The 12423-nt window shown below is 44.3% G+C and overlaps 1 protein-coding gene across 1 annotated transcript; it reads left to right on the top strand.

Annotated features, from left to right (window-relative positions):
• On the top strand, positions 1–2794 carry nog2 (noggin 2). Its single transcript, XM_085761448.1, has one exon. It carries the CDS (start codon positions 1384–1386, stop codon positions 2017–2019), a length of 636 nt encoding a protein of 211 aa, XP_085617574.1. The 5' UTR covers positions 1–1383; the 3' UTR covers positions 2020–2794.
• Positions 2795–12423: the final 9629 nt, after the last annotated feature.

Raw genomic sequence — 12423 nt, 5'->3', positions numbered from 1 at the left:
TTTAACTTGGGACTGAGCACCACTCGCTACAGACACACTCACACACAGTGTGCCTAAGCAAAGAAACGCTCCAGCGCCAAGTCTCTCAGACTCCTGAAGTAGGAGCGACTCAGTAGGAGCTTCTGTACCAGTTATCAAAGGAGTAGAAACGCTCCCTCAGGAATTGACCGCTTGCACCAACCGGGCAAAAAGGCTCCATATTATGGACTGTCTCGTCATGCAGCGACAGAGGGATCTGGAGCTTTTCTGAGAGGATTCAGCAGTGCCAGGGTGAACAGAGGAACGCTGAACTAACAACGTGTACTTGGGCTTTCTGCAGTTTGCATTTGCTTTGCACCGACACTTGCATTGCTGTAAAGCCACTTTTCGGCGTCTTTTTTTCTTATCGCCATCATCATCATCATCATCATTATTATTACATGCACAGCCGAGAGTTCTGTGGGAATATTACAGCCTGAGACCTTTATGTGAAAAAAAGAAAGGAGAAAAAGAAAAACTGCTCTGCGATTTGGAACATCCTCTGGAAAGACAAATGACTGTTATTTCATAAGTTGAGATTGCATCCCACCGCGGCGCAGTTTTCCTCTGACTTTTTTTTTTTTTTTTTTTTTTTGGGACATTTTCTCAGAGGTGCACGCACCGACGGCTGGAATACCACAGGGGTGGGGGGGGGGACTGACTGAGTGCACAGACTTCACCTCCTCAGTCCATGGATCGTGCGCCCTGGGACCTTGTCAAACCTGAGAGCGTCAGGCGAAGTTAAGAGAGAAGCCACGTTTATAAAAGCCGTGCGTAAAAATAACATTGGCCAAGGCAGCCCCTCATTGCCGGGCGCGTGACATTTAAAACTTGGTGAGGTACTCCTTTGTGCGCCCTGCTCTCTCTTGGGACCCTCCGGATCTATTCTGTCTCTTTAGAAAACACTTCATTCCATGCAGCTCTCGCTTCGGCCGCTGTCATCCAGTGTAGACAGTTCGTCGTGGCTTCGAGTCCCCGGGGTAACCATGACAACCGAAAGAAACCCAAAGTGAATCCAAGGGAGCGGGGTGAGGCCGGAGAGAGCGTGAATAGAGTTTTCCCCATTTTGTTTTGTGCTTTTTTTCGGTTTAGACTAAATACTTTTTTTTTTTTTTTTGCAAAGCTGCGGCTCTGCAGAGTTGCATCAGCGGGCAAGTTGCAAAGTTGAAGGGAGCCCTAAAAAGCAAAGCACTCCGCTCCATGTCATTCAAACCCGACGTGGTCTATTAAAAGTATCGCCTTGCTGGTGACTGAACTTCTACTATTTATGAAGCCCCGGGCTCGGCACTGCAGAGAACACAGTACCCGGGAAAAGAACTGAGTTTCTTTACGCGACGAGAGCCGGTGCGTAAAACAACAGGAATTATGGGCCTCTCACAAACGCTGCTCGTTTACGTGCTGGTGTGCGTGCACCTTGGAGTTTCCCAGCATTACCTTCGCCTCCGTCCATCGCCCAGCGATCACCTCCCCGTGCCCGACCTGAAGGAGGACCCCGACCCGGAGTACGACCCCCGGGAGCAGGACTTGGTGGAGAGGACTCTGAGGAAAAAGCTCGGCAGTAACTTTGACCCCAACTTCATGTCCATCAGCTCACCCATGCTGGTGAACCTCTCCGCGCCAGACAACCAGGTGAAGCTGCAGGGGCCCATGCCCAACGAGATTAAAAAGCTGGACCTCACAGAGACCCCCTATGGAAAGCGGGTAAAAGTGGGCAAGAAAGCCCGTAGGAAATTTCTGCAGTGGCTGTGGACCTATACGCACTGCCCAGTGGTGTACACCTGGAAGGATTTGGGCGTCAGGTTCTGGCCACGTTACATCAAGGAGGGAAACTGTTTCTCTGAGCGCTCTTGCTCCTTCCCCGAGGGGATGTCGTGCAAGCCCGTCAAGTCAATCAACAAGATTTTCCTCCGGTGGTATTGTCAAGGGTTTCTAAGACAGAAATACTGTACGTGGATACAGGTGCAATACCCAATCATCTCAGAGTGCAAGTGTTCGTGCTGATTTTCTCTAAGGAAGTAGCGGTGGAGGTCGCAGGGGTGGGGGGGGTGGGGGGGTGGGGAGTGGACTGGAAATACGGTTTCTATTGCACTGTTAACTCTCTACAGAGGTGGGCACCATAGCAAATCTATTTTTTTATATAGCATTTTAAGTGAAATACCAACCTTGTACATATTTAAAAAAAAAAAAAAAAAAAAAAAAAAAAAAATGCAGCTATTTTTTCTAATTGAACCAGGACCATATTTTATTCTCAGCCCTGAAACGTTTGTTTTTTGGGGGAACACGAGCACTTCAGGAGGAAGAGCTTTTTTTCATCTTTTTTTAAGAGACATTGAAGATGGGATGCATATGCTACACTTCTCCAAGAGGTGAACTTTTTTTTTCAACTGAACATTGATGCTGACTGTTATTTCACTGCAATGCTGCCTAGAGTTTTTGTATAATATTAATATCAATAATAATTAAATTGTAAAAAAAGAAAAGAAAAAAGAAAAAAAAAAGAAGAAGTTGAGGTTAAAGATATATATAAAGGCGTGAACTCAGCTTTTTGGAATACATAGTATTGTAGAAATAAACAAATCTGTACGTTTTATTTATTATTTTAACGATTGTGAGTATAGAGCATAAGGAAAGAGAATAGCAGAGTATACCAGAAAAAATATGGGAGATGTCTACTTGAATATTTCTAAAAATGACAAAAAAATAAATAAAAAAGTAAAACATATCAGTGTACATGTTATGGTTACACGTTTTAGCAATAAAGCCTATCTTTTCAACATGTGATAGTGTCAAGCCATGTTGCTTACAACGAGTGTCTATATCCAGGGGGCGTGTACACTGTAAAAAATATCATCTGAACATGTTGTGAAAATCTTTCCCTGCCACAGAAGAAGTCACTTGTTTTTGCACCAGGGTTTCATTTTACAGGATTTTCTATAAATAGGTGCCATAAAAATGTCTTGGATTAAGTTTTGGAATTAGAAACAAGTGAAATTGAGCCACGTTTTGTGAAAAAAAAAATAAAGTTGAACATGATGCCAGGCTGATATTTCTTACAGTGTAGACGGGGTCGGGGCTCCGGAGTGGAGTGGAGTTAACTGAACTGCACAGTAAGTCCAAGCTTCAGTGGCTCTTGTGTGGACTGCCTGATGCTCCACGCCGTCACAGTGTGATTTCAGAAAGGGGGCTGATTTACTACGCTGCGTAATGTGCAACACACACAAGCACGCACGCACACACACCGAGCGCCTCCACAGAACTGGCATTCATTTGTCTCAGAGAGGAGGAGGAGAGGAGAGGAGGAACATTCATCTCCCTCCCTGTCCGTGCGCACACGCTCGTGTCAGGGCTCCGAGGTGTTAACATAATAGCTAAAATATGATTCAGACATTTCAAACAGTGTCAGATGATGAAATGGCCAACGTGTGTGTGCGCGCAGGCCAGGGGCGTCTGGGGTCTGTGCTTTTTACTCTGGAAGCTCCACACAAGTTCCACTGAGGTATTTGTATAGAGGTGGACTGGAGCAGACCGGCGCCTATTCAAGTCTGACCGCCCTGGAGAGAGAGAGAGAGAGAGAGAGAGAGAGAGAGAGAGAGAGAGAGAGAGAGAGAGAGAGAGAGAGAAGAAAAAAACACAAAGCCCATAAAACAATGGTCAACTGTTTTTGACGTTAGCAGACTATTAATTGGAGAGCCGGGGTATGCTGTCTGCAACTTAAAGAGATATGGCCAATTAAACGCGCTGGAGACGCGCAGGGAAATGAAGTCCTATGAAATCAAAGCGAGGAGTCATTTTCTGTAAGTAGAGGGGAGGGAGGGGGGGTTATGGTGTTTATATTATTCTTTAAATACAATCAACGACTTAAACAGAGCTATGACTGAACGTCTGAGGGCTAAAAGCAGCCTGTGTAGTATTTCCACTGAGCGCATCTTGTGTGCGTTAAAGTGATTTGTGTTTTTTGCGGGAAGAGTTGGATTTGACACTTGCCGCCCGGTTATTGTGACAGAACCACTGAGGGGATTTGGTAAGCAGAGGAGAAGAACGGCAGCATGCCAAAGGAGGAGGAGGAGGAGGAGGAGGAGGAGGAAGAGGAGGAGGAGGAGGGGGGCTGCTTTCCTTACTGTCAGCTTCTTTCTTGATGATGTCTCGGGGTTTTTAGAAACTGCGTCTCTGACTCGACGGCGCCACTCAGCCGCCCCCTCTCGACTGCGCAGAATGAGGCACTTTGGGAAACAGTAACCCTTTCAGGCTCTGCCCGGAGAGTATTTTAGAAGCGTGTGAAAGGCAATACGCCGCCCTGGCTCCAGCCAGTTAGGTGCGCACCTTTTAGAAACAGAGCCCCTGCCAGCCAGTCAGATCAGCGCTTCTCAAAGTGGGGTCCGGGGACCTCCAGGTGGTCCTTGAGGGGATTCCAGGGGGTCCTCAGCAAAATGATTAATGGGTAAATTTCAGCAAAGTGCTTAATTCAGTAGAAATAACCCCAGCTTGAGTGTGTACACACAGCAGTCATGTAACACTCTTCATTATCAGCTCCTCACTGTCAGAGCCAGATATGAAGAAAACTGGAAACTGAAAGTCTCATGAAACCAAAGACTTCATCTTTGTCCTTTTTTTCGTTTCTACAAGGAAACACAAATTAAATCATATGAGTTTGCTTGTTATTTCACAACTTTCAGTGTCACTGTCATGAAACCGTTGTGTGATTGGATGAACTCACTTTTCCTCTAAGCTTTGCTATTTGTTCAAAATCCAGCCCCAACTTTAAATCCACTATATTAATCCCCTCCTAGAAATAGGAACCCTTTTGAATACAGAGTTAATATAGAAGCATCTAACACTGTTAGAGGTTAAATACGGACCATGTGGTTGTTTTTTCTCTCTTTTTACACCCAGGGAAAAATGCCAATCCTCAAATGATCAACTGTCAGAGACTCCTGTCTTCACTTTATGCATAACTTGAATGTTGACTAAATTGCTGCTTTGCACCATTCATAAAATCTGTCCTTTCATTTATCAACAAATCACAAAACTCCATTGTAAAAAAAATGACTTGAGGTCAGTTAACTGTCCTTGTGGCCACAGACGGAGCCGTGACTGACATGTTATGCTGGGAAAAATTAGAAAACGTCTCCCATCAACACCATGAGAGCGCCACATGTGAAGCGTTGACACGTCAGAGCAGCCTGCATTCGTACACTGTCCATAAAAATGTCAAGGCAGTGGCGGCCTTTACCCTGTCAGACGCTCAGCATCATTATTGTCTGACACAGCCTGTCTCCACATTCATCACCATGGACCTCTGACAAAGTGGGCCGCAGTGACCCTGTGATGATAAACACTGTCTGGTATACTTGGAAGCTACATATACATTTACACCCTCATGTAGACATGAGATAGAGCACATGCCTGCGAGGAGAATTAAATAAAGGCCTGGAGACAATTAGGACAGGGATGATGGGGTGGAGGGAGCGAGGGGGTGGGGTGACATGCTTAGAGCCTATGATGAGGCTCTGTCTCCTGATGAGAGTCAATTATTATGATGGATTGCGGTTCTATTGGGAATGATTGGGGTGCATCAGTGGGTGGGAGGGAGATAAAGGGTCTGTGGTGACTTTGATCCCAGTCAAAGACACGTCCATACCTGTGTGGACACAGCTACACTGGTGTGTAACATAAGTGTATCCTGATTGCGTGCATGCATGCACACACGCACACACATCGGTGGGTGTGTGTATGTGTGTATGTGTGTGTGGAGTGGGCTGACAGACAGACAGACAGACAGAGATGGAGACAAGGGTCTGTGGCTGTAAGTATGGCCCAAACCCCATGGTTGTAAAAGCCAGTGAGTCAGCAGTGCTGAGGTTATTGATGATGACAGGGTATTAGATGGAACACTGAGGGGAGGGAGGGCGCACACATACAGACACACACACACAGACTAACACACACACACACACACACACACACACACACAAATGGAGTCACCACAGATGATACCCGGCATTCCGTCAGACCACCAGACCCGGCTTGTGGTGTCTGGAGGCGTGTGTGTGTGTGTGTATTTGTTCATATTGTATAAGAAGCAGTGAATCTGCCTTCAGTGTGCGTCTGTATAGTATGTGTGTGTGATTTATCTGTGTATGAGTGCCTGTGTGTGTTTTTACGGATCCATTTCACACTTCCTGGTGGTCTTCATTTGATTGGTCACTCTCTAAACCACCGAAGGACCCCGATTGATTAATTACAGTGCTCTCTCTCACCAAGGTTATGCCTAAAATGCATGTGTGTGTTTTTATGTGTGTGTGTTAAGATCTTGGAGAACGCCTCCAGTTACCCGAGACATACCCGAAATCGTCCCGATCTCAACCATCCATCACTTGCGAGAGAGCTGACAAACCTGACCTGGAATCAGCAGCAGCGGCCGCAGAATTCATAACATGCCACTACATCAACACAGCGGCCATCTTTGTCAGCAAACAACAGGTGACTGTAGTCAAATAACAGGTGATTGTAATCAAACTCCAATCATCGCCAACGAGCTGCGCTTAGGACAATTAAGCGTCCTGGGAGGAAATGCATGCAATGCTACACGGAGTCATGAGTTCACTCGTCATTCACCAGCCTGACTGAAACCTTCTTTTTATTATTATTATCATTATAAGTCATTTGCCACTTTAAAAGTCTGGCCGGTAACTTCAGTCTGCTGCTAATCTGACAAGTGGGAAGAGGCGCTTGCCCATCGAGGCTTCCCTGCTTTAAGTTCAGACGAAAGGCCAAAGTTGACCATACCTTCAACATCCAGCCTCCTTCCCTCTGCTCTCAAATCATCTTTTCAAGCATTTCCCCATGCGTTCGCTGTTACTTGTTTTTATGTGTTTGCAGTTGTTGCTGCCTGATGTAATCCTCTCGAACCCAAATCGTCTCATTAATCATATTTGTCTTGTCTATTTTATGCTCTTAATCTCTTTATACCGGCAATTTGAAAAGTAATAATCAGCTAAATGATGTTTATTTTATGTGGTTTGTGTCCCCGGAGCTCCCACCAACCACACAGCAGTCTGAAGCCCTCAGCCAAAACCTGGTAGCACTACTGTATACGCTCCTATGCTGCTACCCTTTTAATCAGACGCATAGTGTCAGAGTCACATTTCTGTAGTCATGCTTGCTGATTACTCAGTTTAACTCTTGTTAGATGTAACAGATATTGTAAGCCCAAAGTAAGGACTAAAAATAGAGCTGTGGGTGGCGTGGCACTCACAGGGCTGGGAATAGTGCATATTCTGAGCCCTGTTTCCATGGTTACTTGTGCTTTCTCCCATTGCGAGCCAAGGTCTCAAAAACTAAAAAAAAAAAAAAAAAGTCCCTTTGCATCGATGGCCATGTTTTGTTTTGTTTTGTTTTGTTATAAATCGTTTTAAGAACAGGCTAATTTTACTTTTTCATCACGTTGCCTCCTCACCAATCAGGAAACATGTGAGGAAGTTTGTGGACCATGTTTGGTACATGCCAGTGTCACAGACTGTGGATTGTGAAAGCGTTGAGGCCGGCGTCTAAAAATGTATGGACACAAATATGCCATTAACCACCAGTGACTTTACCATCTTTACCTCATTAAACTAAAATCAGAAACCTTGGCCTGTCTGTCAAACGGGACACTGAATAGATGCTGTTTTTAGCCCATTGAGCCCAAAAAATGAGTAAAACAAGGAATAAACTCCACTGCACAAACATACGCAACACACACCATTTCCTTTTTCTGTAACACACACATACACACACAAAATCTCAAGATAGACATTAATGTTTGACAGAGCTCATTACCAGCCCACACAAACACTAGGTGTTCCCAGAGTGCTCCCGATACATAATTGGTCCCCGGTCGTCATAACAACAAACACAGGTAAACTATCTTTAAGTTGTTTACTTCACTACTCAACTCGATCATGATTGGGCCGCCTCGATTATATACACACTTGAGTTCTATAGTCCTTGAGTTCTATATTTTCCATATCCATCTCCTCTCGGCTCACTGATTGCTGCTGTACGTACACACACACACACACACACAGTCGTACACACTCACACACACACCTCCCCCTCCCAGCCTGTCCGGCGGCTGTCTCCCAGTACCCCTCTGTGCGCCTAGATGGCATGCTGAGAATGTTTACTTTCGCCACAGTGTGTATTTACAGAGCCTAATAGTTTTTTAGGCCGCAATGGCGCCTCGCTTCGTAACATGTGTACAACCCACCTACTCCCTCCGACTCACACACACACACAGAAAATACACAAACTCACACCCCTCCGCACCCACCACCACCACCACCGCCACTACCGCCACCAAACAACAAATCAAACCTCTGGTATTTGGGGTTTGGCAGCAGTGTGAGCTCTAATGCAGCCAGGTGACACAGGGAAGCAGCAACACCAGAATGTGATGTTACCTCCTCTGTGACGGGACTGAATGGATCAGATGAAGCTAAAAATAAGGGTCAGGGAGAAGGGTATGTGTGCTATGAGAGGCTGAATGAATGCACGAAGGGCTCGCGATGAATGGTTGTGTGTGTGTGACATGTGGCGGCCGAGAAGATTTGTGAATGTGTGTACAGTATGTGTGCGTGTGCAGGGTTTTTTTTGCGAGGGAAGGAGAGAGAGAGGGAGATGATGAAGTGTACTTAGATTAAACAGATTATGCAGATGAAAGGCAGGCAGGGTGTCTGGTGGTGCCACGTCACAGATTTCGGGGGGAACCGGTCAACTGACCACTGGTTATGGAAGAAAAGCCGGATGGTCACAGAGGAAAAGCTGCTTTTGCGAGAAAGAATTTGGTATTATGATGGAATCAGCCAACTCTAGCATTGTCTTAAGGTAACTGTCCTGCTCAAGAGAAATACAGTGCATGGTAGTGATGGGTTACAAGGTCATGGGTCATGATAGGGAGCTGAGCCATGTAAAGACCTTGATTTAAGACTAAGATCTAAGTCAGGCCTCAGGAATTCTGCTCAGTCTCTTCATGACTGGTTACAAACAAACACAAAAGTAGAAGCCACAAAGAAGAATAAAAATAAATCAGTGTAGTTGATCTTTTGTCTTTTGTTAAGGTAATTTAATTAAGAAGTAAGTGCAATGAAGTAGCTGCATCCACAGGGATAGGTGTAAGACATTTTAGCTGGTGTAGAGGAGTTTGATAAAAATGTTTTCAAGCAGCAGCCAGGAGAAGATTATTTTCATTTCATTTCTATTATGTCTCGATGTGTTTTCTGTATTGTACTTGTTCACAGAGACGCTGGCGAGAAGTGACATTTACACGGGAATAGAAAGTCATAATAGAAAAAGATAATATTTGGTACAGAGAAAGAAAAAGAAGAGCAATCCTGTGAAAGAGTTTTTAATGTTGTTGCTTAGCATTGCAGTTTGTCTTCTACTGCTGATGAATGGGTAAAAAATTGTGTTGGTGTGCTTTATTTCCAGTGTCTGGTTGGTGAAATCACCATTTCCAATGCAGAGGAGGGGGGGGGCCTAAACGGTAAAGCGTAAACTCAGTAGATCACAATTCAGAGGAACCAACAAGACGTTGGAACAGGATCCATCTTTAAAGCCATTATGTGATTTTCTCAGATTATACATAGTGGCTGAATACAACTTCAGCTCGGGTCTCTGTTGCCAGGCATTGTGGGATATGTAGGCACGTACTTAAGTGCTTGAGACATGTTGGGGCACAATAGGAATCATTACAAAACAGCTCCTGGGACTCCATAAACATGATAGATTGGTAATATATAACGGTGCAAGAGTATCAAATTAATGCTCCCTTTTATCCCGATTACCATAAAGGGGTGAAGGGGGCAGTGTACTCGATCCCACTGAAAGGACAGAGTAGGCATTAAGAGTGGAGTCTAAAACACTTGGCCCATTGTTTTATTTTCTTTCTCGCGTTAGACAAAGAGAGCGAGGGAAGCAAACAGGTGAAAATAACTGGCTTTATTTTCCCCACTGGGCCGCCATGCACGACTTGGGCTGCTGAACCTGATGTCCTGACGCCTGCCTGTCTGTCGTATTCAGCCGAGGTGGTCTATTCAGAGTGAGGGACCAGGGGACACAGCCCAGGGGGGTGTGGACGTGCATGTGTGTATGTGTTCATGTATGTGTGTGTGTGTGTGTAAGAGGGTGGGAGGAGGCACTGTGAGCAGCAGAGAATGCTTGGTGATGGGTTACCAAAAACAGAGCACCAGGGGACAATAGGACCCAGGACATTCCTGACATAACCCCAACACACCGGGGAGGAAGTGGAAGGGGGGGATTTATTGGTGTCAACGGCCCCTCGCCCTGAGAGGAGGAACGGGTGTCTCTTTTGTCCCCTCTGGCATTGGAGATGGACTGAATCAAGCCTTGCACAGAGAGGACGCCTCTAAACACATACACACATAATCACTCCTTTGAAAGAAGAACCACCAATTAGGGAATGGACATATATGGCTATAGAGGTTTAGAGTCTAAGGGGGCAGGTTTCTGTGAGCGTATGTGTGTGTGTGTGTGTGTGTGTGTGTGTGAGAGAGAGTGTCTGTGTGTGTGTGTGTGTTGTTGTATGCCTGCCTGCATGCACTTGTCAATAGGATCTGAATGTAAAGGGAGAGCCAAATGGGATGCTTTTCAGCTCAAAGTGCACAAGGGTTGACCCCATGGGAACACTGCTATGAACTTGTTTGAATCAGACAGCATTTAGTCTCATTTAGGAATGGTTCACATTACACCGAAAGAGACCACAATGAACAAGACAATGTTAATACTATGGTAATTGGCTGGACAATTGTCAAGTGAATTTCCCATAGTGTTAACCCAAAACGTTGTACTTGAGAAATGTGTTATTGTCTCCTGTTGAGTGAAATTAAATGATAAAATGACTTTCACACCTGGCTTAAAAAAAATGTCTGAACTTCTAAATCCAGTATGTGTTTCCATGTAACATACTTTTTTTTTTTTTTTAATTTTTCAGAAAAATGGCATGTGTCCCATTATATTGCCCATTATATATTATTCAACCGGTGAGAAGAAACATCCTTTGACTAATAGGGAAGGCTGGTTTTGAATTGCATTGTAATTACTGACCCAGCCTGAGCCTCCTTACAGCTTATGCAAACCATATTGAAGGTAAATACCCCTTTTGTGAACGGAAATGACTACGGAAAGCTGACCACCGAGCCTGACAAAGAATACTTTTTCTCCATAGATACTTGAGACTTAAACCTACAGAAAACATCAATACCACACAGATTGAAGACCACATTTAAGTTAAGTGATTCAGAAAACATCAATATACCCGCTGAAGCTGAATAAAGGAAACATACACGCTGGTATCTTTCACACAAATACAGGTTTACACCGATAAATCTAAGAAAAACAACTATATCTATCCTTAAGGATGCAGGGTTGTATATTGATGACAAAAGCCTAAATCACAGTGTCGAAGCTTGTCATCCTTGCATCAACAATATACCTGGGATGAGTTCACCATCTTGGTTTCAATTTTAAAAGTTTCAACTCACTGGCCTTGATCATGTTGTACAACACTCCCGCTTTGACCTCATCAGCAAACACCAACAGGTGGAGGAACATATCAAACTAAACCAACACTGCCATCTAGTGTTTACAAGCTTGTGTCATCCCTTAATGTGGGTAACAGGCTTGTGGAAACCTGTGCAATTACACTGTGGTTATCTGTGATCCCAGATGAGCAGTAAAAAAAAAAAAGAAAAGAAAAAAAAAGCTGACCTTTTGAAGTTTTACAAGCTCAGGGTTTGTACTAATGTCATGTTGTTTGCGTGGTTGTTTTGGAATGAACCAGTTTAAAGGATTGTTAACTTGTACACAAGAGGTCTGTTAGGGATCACATGCCGCTTTATGATCTGACTAACGAACTTATATCTTACTCATTTCCAAAAAGGCCATTTTAATTAACCTGTTCTTAGTTTATCATTGTAACAATGAGTCATTCAGGTTGGAAAGCTTATAGGGAACTCAATGGTATCCTGTCTGTAAGCTGATTGTAGTTTATTTAAATCTGGAACAAGACACTTGTGTCAGAGTTACAATTATAAGACAAGTTTACACAGTGACTCTGTGGCTGAAGTTAGCCACAGTGGTACTTCAGCTAAATGCTAACATTAGCATGCAGTTGTGCTCATTTTGACAGGTCTAACAAGATGATGCTAAACAGGCGTAATGTCTACCATGGTTGATATATAACATTTAACAGCAGAATAGCATGCTAATTATACTAGCTGATATTTGTACACACAAAGCAAGATGTTTTGCCAGTAGATCATAAGAATTTGAGTATTATTGGGGGAAAATTGGGGAAGCTGAAGGGCAAAATGTAAACCTCCTGGTGGCACAACAGGAGAAGGATGG

This window comes from Trachurus japonicus, chromosome 19 (assembly GCF_045865225.1).
Source record: "Trachurus japonicus isolate A0001 chromosome 19, Traja_1.0".
NCBI classification, from domain to species: domain Eukaryota; kingdom Metazoa; phylum Chordata; class Actinopteri; order Carangiformes; family Carangidae; genus Trachurus; species Trachurus japonicus.
Note: the sequence above shows the minus strand (reverse complement) of the source record. Positions and strands in the feature narration are given on the sequence as shown.

Excerpts from the sequence above, each read along its gene's own strand:
- nog2 (XM_085761448.1), top strand. The coding sequence starts at position 1,384 with ATGGGCCTCTCACAAACGCTGCTCGTTTACGTGCTGGTGTGCGTGCAC.